Source organism: Apus apus, chromosome 9 (assembly GCF_020740795.1).
Source record: "Apus apus isolate bApuApu2 chromosome 9, bApuApu2.pri.cur, whole genome shotgun sequence".
Taxonomy (NCBI): domain Eukaryota; kingdom Metazoa; phylum Chordata; class Aves; order Apodiformes; family Apodidae; genus Apus; species Apus apus.
This window is the reverse complement of record NC_067290.1, coordinates 20,963,649-20,982,254: the sequence shown is the minus strand read 5'-3', so window position 1 is coordinate 20,982,254 and position 18,606 is coordinate 20,963,649. Positions and strand designations below refer to the sequence as shown.

Sequence of the window (18,606 nt, the reverse complement as noted above, 5' to 3'; positions counted from 1 at the left end):
AATCATGGGAACCAGCTCAGGTCAAAGGGGCAACAACAGGACATTCTTCCAGGCTAAGGAAGCTTGTTAGGGTTTGGATACATACAGTACGTGTTTGCTTTGTCATTCTGATAATGGATCAAATTGAGACCAATCTGCTGTTGTACTTTTTATCCCGACAGAGATGAGGAAACTCTAAGCTCAGACAACGTAGGGAGAGTGTATTAGACAGGTGCTCGTGCTACAGTACAAGGCTAGAAAACTCCAACTTCATCTTCAGTAGGATAACAGCCATTAATTACCACGAAACAGGCTTTCCCACAATGAATCTCAGAAAGGATGGGAAGCTTATCATGCTCCAAAGCTCACAAAATGATGTAAAGATTATTCTGCAAAATCATTATGCATCATTGCACACGGCACTTACCTCTTAGAATAAGAAGACTGAATTGCTTACTTGAAAGTTGGGCAAATTTTCATGTACTGCACTAGATAAATAATGAACTCTGGCTCCTGCACTGGCTGCCAAGCCACACTTCCCAGCACAGGAGGGAAGAAGCAGAGCTCTTGGTGCCTGGAAGTTTTGCCTGATGGCACAGGGTAACCTTACACTTCATAGAACCAGAGTCATCCAATGGTTTGGGCTGGAAGAGACCTTAAAGATCATCCAGATCCAAGCCCCTGCATGGGCAGGGACACCTCCCACCAGCCCAGGCTGCTCCAAGCCCCATCCAACCTGCCCTTCAACACTGCCAGGGATGGGGCAGCCACAGCTTCCCTGGGCAACCTGGGCCAGGGTCTCACCACCCTCATAGTGAAGAATTTCTTCCTAATGTCCAACCTAAATCCTCCCTCTTTCAGTTTAAAGCCATTCCCCCTTGTCATTCACTGCCCTGTCCAAAGCCCCTCCCCAGCTTTCCTGGAGCCCCTTCAGGCACTGGAAGGTGCTCTGAGGTCTCCTTGGAGCCTTCTCTTCTCCAGGCTGGACACCCCAACTCTCCATCAGCACATTTAAGATGTCTTTATAAAGAGAAGTATGGAAAAATCCTACAGAATGTAGCACAAAATGTACACCTCTCATGTTGAAGACACTTTTCTGGGGAAGTCCCCAGTTAAGGTCTTGCCTAGGGACTGCAGAGGTGTTGGAATCCCACAGCTGCTGGAGTGGAGGGCAAAGCACCTGCTGGGCTGGGCAGAGTCAGCACTGCTGCTGTAACCAGTTCCAGAGCGGGATAAAAGAACATGTTCCCCCAGCAGTGGAGAGCCCTGGCATTCATCATTTATGAATGTTTACCAATGAAAGTGATAATGCTCAGTAAACAGAAAAAAAAAAGCAAAAAAAGCATGTCATTTATTTCTCTGCCTCTGAACTGCTTATGCTGATAAATCTGTCAGCACCAACAAACCTCTTTTGTTGGGCTGGAAAGATGATCTGAGCTGCCTGCAGGGACAGGTGCTGCCTTCAGCCTCCTCAGGACTGGGAAACTAGATAATGTTTATCAGCCACACCTTTGACTGCTCTGCAAGGTATTGCTCAGGAAGGTGCTTTCAGAGACAAATTCAAGAGGTTCTTGTCAATATTAATTTTTCCATCTGAGCCAGAAAAGGAAATGTGACTTTGAGTCAAAGAACAGAGCCAGACACTTGCTGTTCAGGGCCTGAAAAATCATCATGTTTTTGCCCAAAAGATAATGACAAGACTGAGATTTCGAGCCAGGCAGTAAGGCTGCACTAGTGAAGGATTAGTTCAACCCTCCTAAATAAAAGCTAAGATCAGCCACGCATTGTGCTGCTGAAGAACATCAATCTCGAGCATGTTTGGCTGCAGCTTTCTCCTATTTCCTACTTGTCTGCTTTGCTGATAAAAACTTCTGGGTCAGGGATGTCTGGAAGTAGCTGCAATGCTGGGATCAAGGAATAAACAGCAGAGTCTTATCAATGCTTCCAGAAAATGAGGGGTTGCAGAGAGGCTTAACAGCGCTGCTGGTGAGTGTGCACGGGGCTGGGATGTGCTGGGAGCAGAGATTCCCAGGGATGTGCTGTGGGGTTCCCATGGGAGCAGAGATCCCTGCTCCAAGCAAGGAAACAACAGGGAACACGATGGCAGAGCCAGTTCCCAGCAGTCCTGGATGAACCTTCACATCACCTCAAGTCATGGTGCTTTTAGCAGGAGGGAGCTAGGAAAGTGCACAAGGTCCTTGGAAACGTGTTTCCAAATCTTGACGAGATTATGGCAGGGAAGAAACAAAACCAATTCATACTAATGCTTCATTAGAGCTGACAGTACAGAAAACATACTCATTTAAGCTACATTTAAAATGTTTCCATTTGAATGCTGTGGACTGGAAAGATAACAAATAGTAGCAAATTATTTTCCCCCTGCTTAAAATAAAGCAATTAATAGTACTTTGGTTATCTCACCTGGAAAGCCAGGCTCTGTTGAGAGCTGTTAAAGCCAAGTGTGAAAACGGTTTGCATGAAACGTAATTAAAATTATGACCTCAGCAATCTTCTAAAACATCCCAAACGAGTCCTGAAGTCAGAGCTGTAAGAAAATTATTCTTCCTACCTTCTTGCCTCCTACACTTTGTGTTCCTCTGCTGCCCCTTCCTGCCCCTCGGCACAGCTGGGGCTGGACACTCCTCTGCCCACACGGCAGGGACACTTTTCCATGCATTCCTCTCTCTCTTCAGCAAATTCCAGCCAGCATTGAGTGGCTTTGCTTGTGAGACCTGGGCTCTATTGTCTCTGCCTCCAGAGAGGGAGTCTGTAGAGCTCCAGCCTTGTGCTGCTACTGGCAAGATAAATATCATATAAACAGGAAGATGAGCAGCAAAGGGACATTTCCGACAAGAGCCACTGTCTTACTGCCCCAAAGGAGATGGATCTTGTGTGAGAGAGTCCAGGTGGCAGGGGTGACCACCCAAGGGTCAGCAGAGAGCAGTAAAAATGCTCTTTCAACATGAGCCTCTGCTGCAGGTGTCAAAAAAGGAACATTTTAAACTGTATTTTCCTAACACTTCACAACTTTGGGCACCAGCTTAAAGCAGAAGAGTGACATCACACCCAACTGCAGGACTCCAGGCACTAGAAAGATGTGAGGACTCCTGAGTTCTCCAGAGAACGTGTGTGTTTGTTCATCTGCATGGACATTTGGGTCTGTTTGCCATGGGAAGCAAATGAGGACACAGCTGCCCCAGTCTTTGTCCCTCTCACATGGGAAATCTGAATTACTGAGTACAGAGCAAAGGCAATGCCAGACCCTGGGCTGGGTGAGGTTCCCACCTCCAAGGTACTCCCCTCTTTTTCTTCAAGCTGGCCTGCTCACACTAGTTGGCAAAGAGCTGCAGGTAACAAACATCTTACAGAAAAATCAAGTGCAAAGAGGCTATATTCAGGGGAAAATTTATCCATGTTATGTCATTCTGTAAGAGAGTGTCTAACAAAATTACACTCCGAGCTGCATGGTTAAACAGCAGGATTTTGCTGCAATCAACATTTAATTTTTTTTGTAGAAAGTCTTGATTTCAAATATCCTGGAAATGTTTAACAGATGATACTAATAGGAGTACAGATTTAGCATAAGGCTCTTTATTCCACAGGCACGATAAGCATCATGACAAGTGGTGTAACTATGGCAACTATATTTTTTTTTCTTTCTTCTTCCACTAAGCAGCAAAAGCAGCCACCTCACTAGAGGCAGAGCCAGGCTCTTCTCCCAGGTAAGAAAGAGGAGTAACTAAACCAAACACCAGACCCCAGGCCTGGAACACCTTCCTTTCTTGTCATGTGTGCTGGTTGTGTTGCATGGGCATTTGCATGTTTTTAGCCATTCACCTAATTCCCCTCCTTTTTGTTGCACTATTGTTAGGAATTAAAAGCATACCTTTGCTCCTTGCTGTCAGAGAGACTTTCAACCAAACAATCTCACCCCAAAGTCAAAGCAACTCTTTTCACAAGCAAAAAGATGCTCCCCTCTTTATCAGCATACCTCACTGAAAGATGCACGTTTCCTTTTCTGAAGCTTTTAAAGAGGGAAAAAAGCCTGTGACGCTTCCAGAGCTGCTGGGTGTGAACGTGGGACCTATTTGCAATAAGAAAATAACACTGAGAAAGACTAATTTCTTATGTGCCATCTTTTTGATTTGCTGCTGCTCACTGGCCCCAAAAAGCAAACAAACCCAGGCCCCTGCTGCACAAATATCTCCTCTGTTTGCTATCTGTGTCAACATAAAGTAAAATCCATCTCATTTTACAGCATTATTTCATGTCAGTGACAAATGAACACTCAGCTGTGCCTCACGCTCCTGTCACTCACATGCTCCAGCTCATCAGCTCTGTCACTTCCCAGCACTACCCTGGAATTTTCTAAGGGTTTGTTTTCCACAAGGTGACAAAATAAATCGAGGCCTGGGGTAAAACCCCTGAGGACAAAGGAGAGCAGGGGGATGTGCTGTGTCAGGCCCTGATGTGGCTCCACCCAGGGGGTTTTGCTGTTCTCACCTGTTCAGTCTCTGGGCAGTTTCCCTCACACCCACAATCACGCCCGCAGAACCATGTGGCTTTGTGCCTTACTTTTGAGAACTTCATTTGCCTGTAATCGTGCTTATTTTCCATTCTCCTGGCCTTTTCACTCCATCATTACTATGATTAGCTTTTTGAGATCACCAAATTCTCAATAGCTTTGTGAACAAACACTCCTTCCACTGCTACTGCTCTGCCTGCCTGCGAGCTGCTCTGCTAAAGCCTGGGCTCCAGGACTGCAACCACCACCCAACTTGGAAAAAAACACAGCAGAAAAGAAAACACACAAAGATATTTTGTTCTGAATAAAAATGCAGCAGCAAAGCCACCGGCTCTGACACAGAACTGAAACCCCACTCCAGAAACCGGAGGGAAGGGGCTGTGCTCCCTCCCCGTGAGCCTGGGCTCCCTTCTTCCTTGGGGAAAGCCAAAGGGAGCCTTGGATCCCCCTTGGATCTGCTGCTGGGGACCTTCTGCTGACTGACCTGCACTGCCACAGGTGTTCCATCCTGTTCCTTCAGTGGCAGCTATGAGCAGCCTTCCTTTATACCCAAGGGGAAAAAAAAATAACTCACTGATTTAATACAGGTTTTGCTCCTAACCTGGTCGTCTGTACAGATTTCATCACAAACATAAGCTGCTTGCTTCTGAGCCAGATGTTGGATGTCCTCACAAGAATTCCTTTTGCTGTCCTTTGCTCCCTGCAGTCTGTGGCAGCTGTTGTGATGCCAATGGCTGTAAAACCATTGCATGGGAACTGCAGCAGAGCAGAGAACTCGGCACAGAATTTTTAATTACGTTTTTTTCATGAAAAGAAAAACAAAGAAAAGTTATGCCTTGCTTTGACAAGCAGGAAAATAAAGTGTTTACCTGAAGGCCTGGGTTACTGGCTGCTGCTGGGCAGAGCTGAGCAGGACCATGTGTGTAAGCAGAGAATCCCTCCTCACCACCCCTGAGCTCAAGGCAAGGGGAGCACGGCAGGGAACAGAGCATCACACTGAAGCACAACCACTGCACTTCACAGGTCATCAGAGTGGGGCCTGTCAGGGTGACATTCACCCTGCTCAGGAGAATGGGTCTCATTATAAATATATGGAAGACAAGAGCCAAAAGCGTTTGTCTTTTCCCTGATATTATAATTTATGAATTTGACAAATTCTCCCTGAGAGGATGTAAGGACTGATAAATTAGTCAGAGGGAGAACTCAGCACTGCTAAGACTTGATTAGGCAAAAAAGGGAGCGAGGGGCTGCTTCATGAAGTGTAACAGTATCTGCAAAATGTACAGCTCACTCTTCTTCTGAATTTCCTAGGAAAAAAGATCACATAAAAAGACAAAGAGAAACAATGGAACAAAAGAGGAATACTAATATACTAATTAATGCTAATCTGTGTCTCAGAGAGATATCTAACTACCTAGCTTTTAATATCCAAAGCACTTATAGCCACGGATAAGGTGTTTTACCCATCACTGTTCAAACATCAAACTATAAGGTGAGTGTTTAAGTGCATGAAGAATTTCAGGTTTTAAAGCAGCCTGACACTTCCCTGCCTGTTTACAAGTCTTGTCTCATGTAAGTGATGAGAGGTGTGAGACAGTCTGCAAAGTAATTAATATGGGAGCAGGCAGTTATGGGAATGTTCTGAAGTACATAATCAAATCCAGTTATTTTGAGCTGTAGAAAGAAAGGCACTGATCCCCAAACATTCCCTCAGGAGGGCCTGGTGCAGGCTCTGGCAGGAACTGTGCTGCACCCAGAGCCTGCAGCCTCCCCAGGCTCTCATGGCACCTACTGCCCTGCATGGCAGGCTTGGAGCTCATCCAGCAACATTTCCTGCCCACAGAATGATATTTTTAAAATAATAATATTAATCTCCTAATTAGCTGGAGTCCAGCTATGCTTAACAAAGTCAAAACGATGAAGACCTGGCTTCCCCTGACCTCCCTTTGGGTCTCATTCAACAGCTGCAAAAGGACTCATTTCTGAGAGGTTTGAAAGGGAGCATTTAAACACCACCTCCTGCTCTCAGCCATGCAAAGTGTTGTTGTGGTTTAAAAGCCATGGATCCTTTGTGAGGGCCACGCTTCACAGCCTGAAATGCCATGAAATGCCTAACCTGGCATTGCCAAGGAGAGTAATTGCAAACTCCCTTGTATCACACAGATGGTTTAGGGAGAGAATGATTCCTGGCACTAGGCTGGCTGCCTGGCATCAGGGTGCTGTCAGGGATGTAGAGAACCTGAAGGAAAACATTGATGCAGGTGGGGAGTGAGACCTGGAGACACTGGTGAAAATTAAAATGCAAATTGAAAGTGCAAATGCAAGTGGAGGGGGGAGAGAAAACCGAGTTTAACTGAAAAACTGGCTGAAAAGGGAAGTGAATTTGTTCAGTGTCTTCTGTGCCTGAGCACCTCCCCTCACCAGTGACCTGTTTTGCAGATGAAGCTCCACAGCCCAGCGGGTGCCACTGCACAGACCCAGGGTGAGAGGTGGGGCTGGGCACCCCCAGCACCACTCGTCCCATGGTCAGACCAGTAAAATGTCAATAAAATCCTTTACCACTTGGGAAACAGAAAAATAAGTATCAGGGACCAACCCGGGGTGTTGCACAGGCTTGTGTGGGTGGAGCTCTGCAATATTTTTAAAATAAGTATATCATCGTTAGAAGAGATTTATGATAAATGTTTAGCTTGTCAGTAAGCCATTCTGGAATAAAAATAGAGTGAAGACCTGTCAAAGTCTTTTGCCTATTAATTTTGTCTGCAAATTCTCGCTCTTCAGCAGCCCCCACAGAACAGAAAATCCTTCAAGTGAGGTTAATCACAGAGCACTTTCTCAGGATGAAATTAGCCAGATTAAAACAAAAATGATGCTCTATTCCAGAAAACAATTATTCTATGCCACGGACTCAGAAGCCTGATGACCTGCAGAACATCACACAACTGGGACCCAAAGCCTTCAAAGAGCTGCCCAGTCCCCAGAGACGCTGCTGCTGGAGGGTGAGGTGGCCCTGGGGGTGTCCCAGGATCCCAGGGGCTGTGTGCAGGAGGACAGGCATGGAAAATCCTTGGCATTAGAGTAACTTGAACTATTTCCCTCTTCCAACATAAGCCCTAGGGTGTTTTGAAACCTTGTCACGACTCACATCACAACAGCTTCATTGGAGCATAACCCAAGCACACGTATCCTAGGAGTGACCTCAGCACTTTGCAGTCACCATGGAAATCCCTCTGCCTGCAGATCCAGCTAAAAATGTCTTGGAAAAACGGCTGGAACCCTTTTGGAAGTAGCACCCAGTGCCCAAGCCCTGGTGGAGAGCCCCTGCCCCAGCTGGCACTGACCTGCCCTCGCTGCCAGTGCTGCTCTGATTGCTGAGCAGTGGTGGCCGTGGCCTCAGGGTGGACACACCAGCCCTCCCAGCTCTGCCCTTGCACAGGGCTGCAACGATGGGCATTTTCAAATTAACTCAGATAGCACTGGAGATGAAGTCATGGCCCAAAGGAGCAAGCAGGACCAGCTTCGGGGAAACCCAGCGTGAGTTCAAGAGGAATGCCAAGGTCAAGGGTCTGGCAGCTGCAGCACCAAGTTCAGAAAACCTTTCTGCTGAGCAGGGAGCTGCTCCTCCCTGTGTCCTTGACCCCTGGCAGGCAAGCCCTGTGGCACAGAGAGCAGGGGGAAGGTCAGATACTGCCCTAAAGGCTGAGGACACAGCCCCAGCTAACAGCAATCGACCTTTCCTCTCCAAAGCAATGAGATCCCTGGGACTTACACATGCTCAGCCTCTGGCCCAGATCCAGCTGAAGTTCAGCAGCAAGGACGGACAAATGAGGAGAGGTTGCTGCCGAGTTGCAGCGTTTCAGCACCGTCCCCGCCAGAGCAGCTCCAGGTGCTGGAGGACCCCGGGCACAGCTCGGTGCAAAAAGCAACCAAAAGAACAGTGCCCAGAACAACAATCCCACCGAAAGAAGCAGGGGGGCACTCTCCATTGAGTCTTGCTCTGACTGCTGTTATAAGTTCTGTGCAAGCTCATGGGCACCACGTGGAGCCTTCCCAGAGCAGAAGAGCAACCCATGCCATGGCTTCCTTGGTCCACCTCACCCCGCAGCAGATTCCAGTGGAGCAGCACGTACCACACACAGCAGAGTGCTCAGGAACTCCAGCATGCTGGAGGGACGGGCCAGAGAAAGCCACAGCCTTTGCACCAGCTTAGGAGAAGTCATGGAAAGTGCTGCAGAGGTTTCTGCAGCAGCAAGTGGGACTCCACAGCTCCTCAGAAGCACTTGGTGTTTCTTTGCCTTGTTCAGGTGATGGACAATTTTCTCCCCAACCCAGATACCACTTAGAGTTTTTCAAGCCTTGTACTCAAGTCTCAACAGCAAGGAAGTCCTATTTGTCACTCCCAGGAAACAACTGGAAACATTATAAATGCATCTCTCTGTGCACCAGGCAGCAGGAACCGATACAGCCAAGAACAGCTTAAGCCCTGTGTTCATACTGACACACAAGGTGTTACAGCAAAACAGAAGTCAGTTTACAACCAGGCTGATGTTTTCCTGAGATCACTGCTTTGCTTTCAAGCCAGTGTGTTGCTTCTTGCTGTGCTTTGCTTTGTATTCCTGGGAAGAACAAATCACAGCACAGCAACCAGAGCTGCACATCAGCCCAGCTGGAGCAGAGACACTCTGGGGGAGAAATGGGAAACAGTCCCTGGTGCAGAGGAGCCCTGGTGTGGACAAGACCAGCACAAGCCCAAACCACCCTCGACTCTAGCATTTTTCACAGCTCGGCACGGCCCAAACTTGAACGTCTGTTCAAAGCATCTGAACGGGCAACTGCTTTTTCCAGGACTTGGCTGACAAAAGTAGTGTGCCTTTGCAGACTGCAAGTCTTTGGTACACGGGAAAAATAATTTCTAGAAATGTATGAGCTCCTAATTCTTTAAATTTTCAGCATTTTTAACATTTTATTTTAGAAAAGGTGTCCCTGCTCATAGCAGGGAGGTTGGCAGCTGATGATCTTTAAGGTCCCGTCCAACCGTAGCCATTCTATGGTTCTACGAAAAGTGATTTCTCCTGAGACAGTCTCTTCTATCTCCCTCCTATTCATCTCATCTCCTTCCTCTGGCAATTTCATCTTCACATACTTGCCCTTTACTCTTTCACTTTGGATTTGCAATAATACTTTGAGTGGCCCTGTCTTTCCAACTACTTTTTTTTATTTCCCTCCGAACCATCCAACATCGACCTTTCTGACTCTGGCCCTGGGTGAGGGGGGTCATCCTGATGATCTTAAAGAGCTTCCCACCTTGAAGGAGGCTTTCTGTGTAAGTTAGGATAATGGCCGTGATTCAAGTACAATAAAAAGCAATTTGAGCACTTCACAAGAACTCGAGTTGAACTGAAACTGCAGCTGTGGCAATTTACACCAGCTAAAGATATTAGGGTTGTTCTTTTTCCTATGACTCAGAGACTTGATTCAAGTAACATTCCTACCTTTACTGACATAGGTGAAGGACATGGAATAGGAAGGACATACAGGAAGGACATAGAGCTCTTGGAAGGAGTCCAGAGAAGGGCCACAAAGATGATCCAAGGGCTGCAGCACCTCACCTACAAAGACAGGCTGGGAGAGCTGGGGTGTTCAGCCTGGAGAAGAGAAGGCTCCAGGGAGACCTTAGAGCACCTTCCAGTGTCTGAAGGGGCTCCAGGAAAGCTGGGGAGATATGGTGTGTAGTGATAGTACAAGGGGTTAATGGTTTTAAGATGGAAAAGAGGAGATTGAGGTGAAACATTAGGAAGAAATACTTCAGTGTGAGGGTGGTGACACTGGCCCAGGCTGCCCAGGGCAGCTGTGGCTGCCCCATCCCTGGCAGTGTTGAAGGGCAGGTTGGATGGGGCTTGGAGCAGCCTGGGCTGGTGGGAGGTGTCCCTGCCCATGCAGGGGGGTTGGATCTAGATGATCTCTAAGGTCTCTTCCAGCCCAAGCCACTCTATGATTCTATCTACGATTCTATTAGGGCTCAGCCAGTCATTCCAAAGGCTGGATACAGCAATTTCTTCCAGCTCCCCCTGCCCAGTGCTGCAGCAACCCATCCCCAGAAGCCACCTGAGCCCACACGTGGAATTGCAGATATGAGAAATGGATATTAATGGTCGTTAGTCATTTGTCTCCAACACCAAGTGCATTCTTGTTCCTCCCATTTCACTAGAATAGCAGCAGTACCCAGCTGATGGAGTCACAGAGACAAAACCAGCTCACAAGATCACAGGTGGGCAGTCACAACACGCAGAAGCAGCCAGCCCTCAAAAACTGTTCACTGGAGGTTGTTCAGGAGCGGCCACTGGGATCACCCACCATGAAAAAAATAATTGCCAACTTTTTTTGAGCCATTTATATTTTCAGCATGGAGAAGGTTGCTCACACGTTAGCAAACATTATTTTTCTGCTGCCAGGCAACCCTGCTGGTAAAGCTGCTAGAAATGACTCAGAAAACATTTTGTTAGTCGTTAGATCTGATTGCCATAATTAACTTCTGATCATTTGTTTGTTCCTTTTTAAAATTGTTATCAAATATCTCCACCTTCAAAGGCTTTATTGGAATCCACCTCTGCTGGTGGGAAGCAGAAGCAATCCCTGGTTTTGCTGGGATACAGCTCAGGGATCAAAAGCACCCAAGTCCTGGGTCTCCCCTTTTCAAAAAGCACTTCAGAGCCTTGGGTAATGGGCACGTGAACAATTTTTAAGTTAGATACTTGTTTGAACACAGCTGACACACATTCCTCATTTATGTATATAATAATAACCAATAATAATATGAGAATAAAGTAATAAGAAGCTAGATTTGTCCTTACCTTTTGGAAGGTAAAGCAGGCAAAAGCTATACAGTAGGTGGAAGAGTGTACCAAGTAACAGATTTTTGAACACTCTTTCTTACTGGTGGTATGCAGTCTACAGGAAAAGTAAATATATTGGTATGTAGAACAGATCTGTTCACAATAAACTCTTCAAATTCTGCCCTGTCACAGGGGCCATGACATTACTGCAAGTGGAGAGCTCAGATTAGAGCAGCAATCGTGGAAAGCTGAGAGATGCCAATATACAAAATTAGCTCTGGGTTAGAAATAAATGGACCAGTTCACAGAAGCTCAGGTACCTGTGAACACAGGAGCAGCTGCTCAGAAAAGAGCAGGTCTGGTGGATGTTTTGGTTTTGGTTTTTTTTTTTCCTCTCTTCCCTGAGTTCCAAAGCCTGGAACATTTTGGCTTTAATTTCAGACTCCCCAGCCCTTCCTCACCCCTGCAGGGGCTCTCAGGCTCCTCCACAACATTAACAACCATTTTATTTGTTTTCCTTAGAAAGATGGAATGGGCAACATCCTGTCAGTGATGCTAAAAAGGCTGCACAGGAGTGAATACACAAGCACAGCAGGGCCTGGTGGTGGCTGCAGGTCTGAGCACACAGGACAGGTGTCTGTGTGCCACAGGCAGCACCCACAGCTTGCCACGGGAGCCTGGAATGGCAGCACCCTTCTCAGGGCATGGGAAAGGCCAGGCTGGACACAGCCTGCTCTGCCTGCATGGATGCACAGGACCAGCACCTAGGGAAGCCCTGCTGAGAAATGGAAGTGTGCAAATGGTGCCTGGTCTGTCTGGGGACAAGGGCAGGCACTGCACTTCCCTACTGACAAGGGGATCCATGGCCAGGGAAGTTCTGGTGAATGCTGAATAAAAATCCTCTGGAATATGTCAGCACAGGTCCTGAGCCCTCAAATCACCTGCTGACTTAAAAGGCCACAAACTTATAACCCTACTGAAAAAGAGACTGAAAACTATGTTTTTAGACCTTCTGGCTCATCTGAATCTGCCACAAACACACACGAGCAGGACAGAGCTGCTGCATCAGGGAACACAGGCTCGTGCTGGATGGCAAACTGGAATGATTGAGGAGGTTTTCATAAGTAACACAGTTTGAGATGGAAAAGCCTGGCCTTAATATATCCCACTCAGCATGGAAACTGTCCCAAGACATGAATGGGGAGCTCAACCTGTGCAATTTCTTTCTTCCCATATATCCCAACTAAAAGCTGCAGCACAGTGAGTCCCGTTCCTCCTGATGGGTGGGATACAAGGTCCCTGCATTCCAAGTGATTTTCCTCCCACGTGAATGCAGTTTCCTCTTTTATACTCACGCTAAAACCCCAGGGCTTCAGCCTAGCCCTCCAAAATGCTCTGCACATTTTTTCCAAGCTCAGATTCCCACAGATCACCCAAGACCTGTGTGCAGTGTTTCCACACAACGCCCAGCACCACTGCTGAGGACCACGTGCTCCCAGGAAACCACTCAGGTAATTTATAGGCCTTCCAGCTCTACATGCATGTCTTCAGTTCATTAGGAATTGTTTTCACATTTACTAAATCATGGAGGTTTTATCAAGACTATTTTTCTGGAAAACCATCCATGCTTTCATTTTGATTTTGACTCTGGCATATAAGTAGGACAGGCCATAAATTTGGGCTTAGTCCCCAAACTCCCCAATGTTTGGAGGTACATGAACCCCATTCTCGTGGTTCGGTGTTAACTATTTCTGAAGAAATATGAAATATTGGTGTATTTTCAATAGACATGGCAACTCCAGTCTCCAGCACCCGAGCAAGCCATGAGCAGCAGCATCACCAGGCAATACAGAAGAAAATCAAACTGGAAAACCCAACTGTACTTTTGCACTTAGGAGAAAACTCTTGGTGGCTAAACCAGGTCATCTCAGCTCATTTCACAGTGCTGAGGAGTCTCAGATTCACCCCTTAATCCCTTCCATTAATCTACTTCCAGCCTAACACAGTGACTTTCAGAAGAGCCTGGCACAGAACTAACCACCAGGACTTCCCATCCCTGTGCTCCTCAGCTAAATTGCTGTGGAAACATCAAAACCTTATTTATTTTTTGGAAACCATTTTCAAAATTTCACTGAGAATGTGGAGAGCTTTGCTTGCACGACACTGCCTTTTTGAGCTCATCACTATTGTTTGCAATTTTTCCACCTATAAGTGGAACTGCAGACATTTTTTTAAACAAAGTATCTTTTTTTTTTTTTTTTTAAGAAGACACTCAATTCAGGTATTCAACTAGTTACTTGTAGAGACATATGTGCTGAATGTTGCCTGATGAGGGGGTTGACTGACAACCTATTTAACACTCTAGGAGAGCACAGAAGATTTTGTGGTAGCCCATGCTGGGACTAAATGTACCCCAATACTATAAGTACAGCAGTAGTTTACTTAATCTGATTTTCTAATAATTCTTATTAACACACATATCCAGGGAACAAGATAGTAGTAGTAGGTGCAGCTGATAATGTGAACAGATGGTACTATATATAAAAATAATGAAAAGATTTAAAAGTAAATTCATTTTCCAGACCATAAAAAGTTTAAAAGCCCAGTACTTGGAGAAAGTCATCTAAATGAATACTACTGCACGTTTCCTGACTGCCTGGGTTGAACAGACACAGTTCTGTGCTGCAGAGGCCCCCATGGCAGCACATGAGTTCACAGAAAGCAGTCTCCTCTACACACACCTGTTCTGAAGTTGTGAGGGATTCATTCCCAGGGGGGAGGGCTCTAGATCAGTGTCACCAAAGCTGGGCTGCAGCCTGGATGCTTAGGGCAGAAACTGGGAGATCTTGGCAAGCAGAGGAATTCAGTCCCTACTTCTTAAAAACACACTCTAGTATATGGTCCTGAGTGGAAAGATGCTGCTTGTACCAGGAAGATGGTGGGTTAAGGGAGCAATATTTGGTTTTAATAAACATCCCGCCTTCCCAGGGAAAAATCTGACTGTTCCTCAGCAGGGGGGGGAATATTCTTACAAGTCTGAAAACAGCAGTAAGATGCAGTGTGGGAGAATGAGAGCAGGAGGGGACACACAGAGCAGGAGACCCCCAAGCTGCAGTTCCCCCAGGGCTCTACCTCTGCTTCTGCATGGAACATTCCAGCATCACAACTTGGGTATTTTTCCTGTTTTTCAAGTCTTTGAGGGGAAATTTGACCAGCAGTTCAACATCAGACCCTCACCTGCCCTTTCTAAATCCCCATCCCTCCTCCTCTCTGCTCTCCCCTCCCTCCGTCTATCTCAGGGCCCTTCCCGACCTGCCTGTCTCAGGTGCTTTGCTGCCCCAGCTCCCCAGGAGGGCTGGGTTTGCACTCTGGAGGTTGGAACTCGGCAGCAGCAGCTCAGTGAGGGGTGGGCAAGACACAGAGCAAGTGGAAGGGGCTCCTTCAGCCTGGCCTGGGTCACCTCACGGGCTCCTCCTGGCAGCAGCTCTCACTCCTGTTGGGTGATGCCCCAACACTGGAAATGAACCCGTTTCCTCTGCACTAAGGGCTCTGTTCAGGAGGAGGAGGCACAGCATGGTCCTTCACTTATGAGAAGTTATTTCCTCACCCTCTCATGTCAGAATCATCGTTCAGTTTCCAAAGACAAGTTTTGTTTTTCCAGTTAGAATGCACTTGGCACACCTGCGTGGTGAGACATCAGAGAAAAATACTCCAGGGGTGAAGAGAGGGAAGAGAAGTGCTGTGTCAGTGATCTGCTGCCTGCTCCCCCTTTGCTGTGACAGCAGAGTTGCTGCTTTGAGGCAGATACTCAGTTAATAGACAAGAAGTGGCAGGAATTTCAGCAGTGAATGGATGAACGGATCACGGGCAAGGAAAGGGCATTTCACCACATCCAGATCTGGTTTTCATAAAAACTGCAGACATGCCTAAACCTTTCCGAGACACTACAAAGTTGTGCAGCTGTCTCCTTCCTCAACTCCTTTCAGATTCAAATGCAAATCAAATTTGATGGCCTCAGTATGTAATTTTGTGCTACAATATACCCTGCTATGCACATTAGCAAGATGGAAGCATCTTGTCGATCTATTTTCCTTTTAAATCAGTGGCAAGATTTGCATTCACTTTTATAGGGCCGGATAAAATCCTTAAATGGGAACCTTCAAAGACTGTGGGATTTTTGTAAAGAAATTTTGAAAGAAACAAAATTACAACTCAGGTTAGCAGAGCTATCAGTGACTTTGGTACTTGTCCCTCTATCCATCCCGGAAACTGCACCTGCCGGGGTGGGGAAGGTTGGGGAGTGACACGGGCTGAAGGCTCCAGCTCTCAAGGATGCTGTGGATCTCTCACACAAAGGAGGGAAGGGGAGAGGAGTCCCTCACAGCTACCAAAATGTTCTGCGAGGAGTCACTGCCAACTGGCACAACTCAAAACCCCAGGAGGAGAGAGAGGATTTCATATCCTACATGGGAGATACCCAAAAGCTTGAAGCGCGAAGATCAAATAATAGACAAGCCCTAACCCCTCAGGTCTAGGTCAGGGTCTGCAGAGGCTGCAGGAGCAGGAGCTGAGCAGTACTCACTGTTTGGGTCCACGTTCTCACACAGCTCGGTCTTGGCTTCGCCGTTGGGCCGGTCGCTGGGCTTGTGCGAGAGGCGGGAGGACATGGTGGCTGCTGTCACCACCGCCTTGAAGCTGCGCTTCCGCTTCTGGACGTTGAGCTCGGGGTGGAAGATGATGATGTACACCTTCGGCATGTAGAGCATCCCCAGGGCCACTGAAGCACTTAAGTTCATGGATATTGTAAGTGTGGTGGTTTGTATGTAGAGCTAGGAGACACAACACATGAGACACTATTACCAAGAAGATGACAGCGTCAGATCTGCAAACATCAAGTAACCGTTTACTAGCAGCGTTTAATGAGTTTGCAGCCAAAGTGAGACCTTTGCACTGCAAACCACCCTGAGGTCCAACAGACACCAGCTACACACCAACAGCCTGGGTGGAGGCCCAGTGCCAGAACCTGTGAGTGTCCTCAACTATACAACTGCTGCTCAGCGCTCCTGGCAGAGCTTGGAAGACTGGAGATCAGATTTGGATTGCATTAATGCTGGTATACATTTAAATTTAGGTCTCCCGTGAGTTCTAGAAGAGGAACTATAATAATACAGGTTAGCCAAAAAAGCTTACTTTTAAAAAAAACTTGAGGAAGGTGGGAATTATTATTTTTTTTGTTTTACTGTGATGCTTCATATAATAGTCATTGAATAGAATATTCATTGAAATAACTTCACAGAGAATACACAATTATTTGTGTGCTCCTGATGTTCAGCTGTGCTTATGAAAAGGCAGTATATCTGCAAGTCAGAGAGCAGGTACTGCCACCAGATGAGTACTCAAAGAAACCACACAGATTCAAAAATGTACTCTGCAAATATACAGGGCTAGAAAAGCCTTCGTCTTTCTTTTATCTCTTCACAGGAGACAACAGATGAACTAGAACAATTCTTGTGAGTTCAGAGGACTGGGCACCATTAAAAGGCAGAAGGCACAACACAGGTGTGGGGGAGCTGGAAAGGCAGCAAAGTCTGTGCAGATCCTCTTCAAAAATTAAATACACAGTAAATCCATAGAGATGGGAAAATCATTACCCATGGACGGTGCTTTCATCAGAACACTATTTCCCCTTCTCCTCCTATTCAGTGCCAATCAGTCTGAATTTCTGATGGAAAAGCTCCTTGAATAAATATAATAGCAAAGTAAAATGCTGACTCTGCCCAGGTTTTTCCAGATTCCCATATTTAGAAAGATAATAATGTCTCCAGCCTTGTGAGTTATATCTACACAAAGGTTGTTACTCCAGTGATTAAGACCACTGCTGGAGGCAATAAAATGCCTTACAGAAAACATAAAAAACATGCTGTGCATGGATGTGTCTCCATACAGAGAAGCAGAAACTAAAGTGCTTTCCCAGTTTCTACTTACTATCAGAAGGAAATTCCACTCATGGTATCAGAAATGTTGCCCTAGTCAGGCCTTTGGGACACACCCCTCTCACCTAGTGAAAAGCCACACCACTGGAGGCTGGGGGGGAGCCCAAGGAATCACCTTGTCTGAAGCCATTGACAACAGAACCACTGCTGCAGGTCACCCTCTCTACCCACGTCCTGAAGTCACCCTCTGGGGAGGCTTCACAGTCTCCCAACCCAACTCTTGCAGAGCCCCCAGTCTCCAAACTATTCAGTCTGTCCCTGAACAAAGCTGCTAACTGTCCTCTCCTGGTGGCATGGAGAGCAGGTGACCATCACACCCTCTGTCACCTTATTCAGTATTTTTAAACACTTGCTGTCCTTTGGAGAACTTGTGTCGAGCAGCATGGCACCACGGTGCCCCTGTTGGCAGGTAATGCCATCATTTCTCCTAACTTCAGCCACGGGGGAGACCTCAGGCTCTTCTGTCTCTTCCAAGCCTGGACGTTGTTGTTGACCTGCTGCTCCACCCCAGCCTGGTGCTCCTCTGAAGGACTCCTTGCTGAAGGTTTGTTCCTGATTTACCTCCTAGCATGGCTGTGAGAAACAGGGTCTGCTTTTCACAGTCAGGCTGGTGGCTGCTCCTCACCGCAGTTACTACCTGGCTGGTTATTCCTCACCTCACACCTTGCAGCTGAATGTTGTTACACAACAGATTTACACTCTACACCTTCATTTCTATGTGCATAAGCACTATGTCTCTTTATGTTGTAAGAACATTTAAAAGAGCAGAGAGTTGGCTTCCTTGGAGCTGCTCCTCCTCTCCACCACGTTCACATAAATCAGCTGCAACTTGGGGTCAAGTGCCTTGCGTTGATATAAATATCACATATTTAAATACTTATCAAATACATTTGATAGCTGGAGGTGAAATATATAAAATACAGCATTTAAGGGCTGAAGGATGAACTTTCTATTCAAAGTATTTGTAACTTACCACCAGCTGCTATTATGGGGATTATTATTTCTATTTCATAAAAAGCTCCTGCGACTGTGACAGGAGCTGCAGGTGCCACCACCTCTAAAGGTCAGGAAGATGCTGCAGACCCAACACATCACATCCCCCTGCAGGACTGTGGGTCCCAGTTCTGCACCCAGAGCAAGCCCCTGGGAAGGCAGCTTGCTGGGCCTGCAGCTCCTGCCTGGGCTGCTCAGGACACTGCTGCTCTGGGTGTTCAGCAAGAATGACCTGTGTCTGTGTCCCAGAGATGCCAGCACAGCTGGCAGGCACGGAGAGGCT

General features: G+C 46.8%; 1 protein-coding gene across 2 annotated transcripts in view; it reads right to left on the bottom strand.

Moving 5' to 3' along the window:
• The window catches only part of GRM7 (glutamate metabotropic receptor 7), a 233,624-nt gene that overhangs the window by 6,856 nt on the left and 208,162 nt on the right, over positions 1–18,606 (bottom strand). For both annotated transcript variants that reach the window (XM_051627271.1, XM_051627273.1), the window contains 2 exons: positions 15,920–16,166; positions 11,356–11,452 (listed from right to left, as the gene is read on the bottom strand). In XM_051627271.1, coding sequence (XP_051483231.1) covers positions 11,382–11,452; positions 15,920–16,166 — 318 coding nt within the window. In that variant the 3' untranslated portion in view covers positions 11,356–11,381. The remainder of the gene's footprint in view (positions 1–11,355; positions 11,453–15,919; positions 16,167–18,606) is intronic.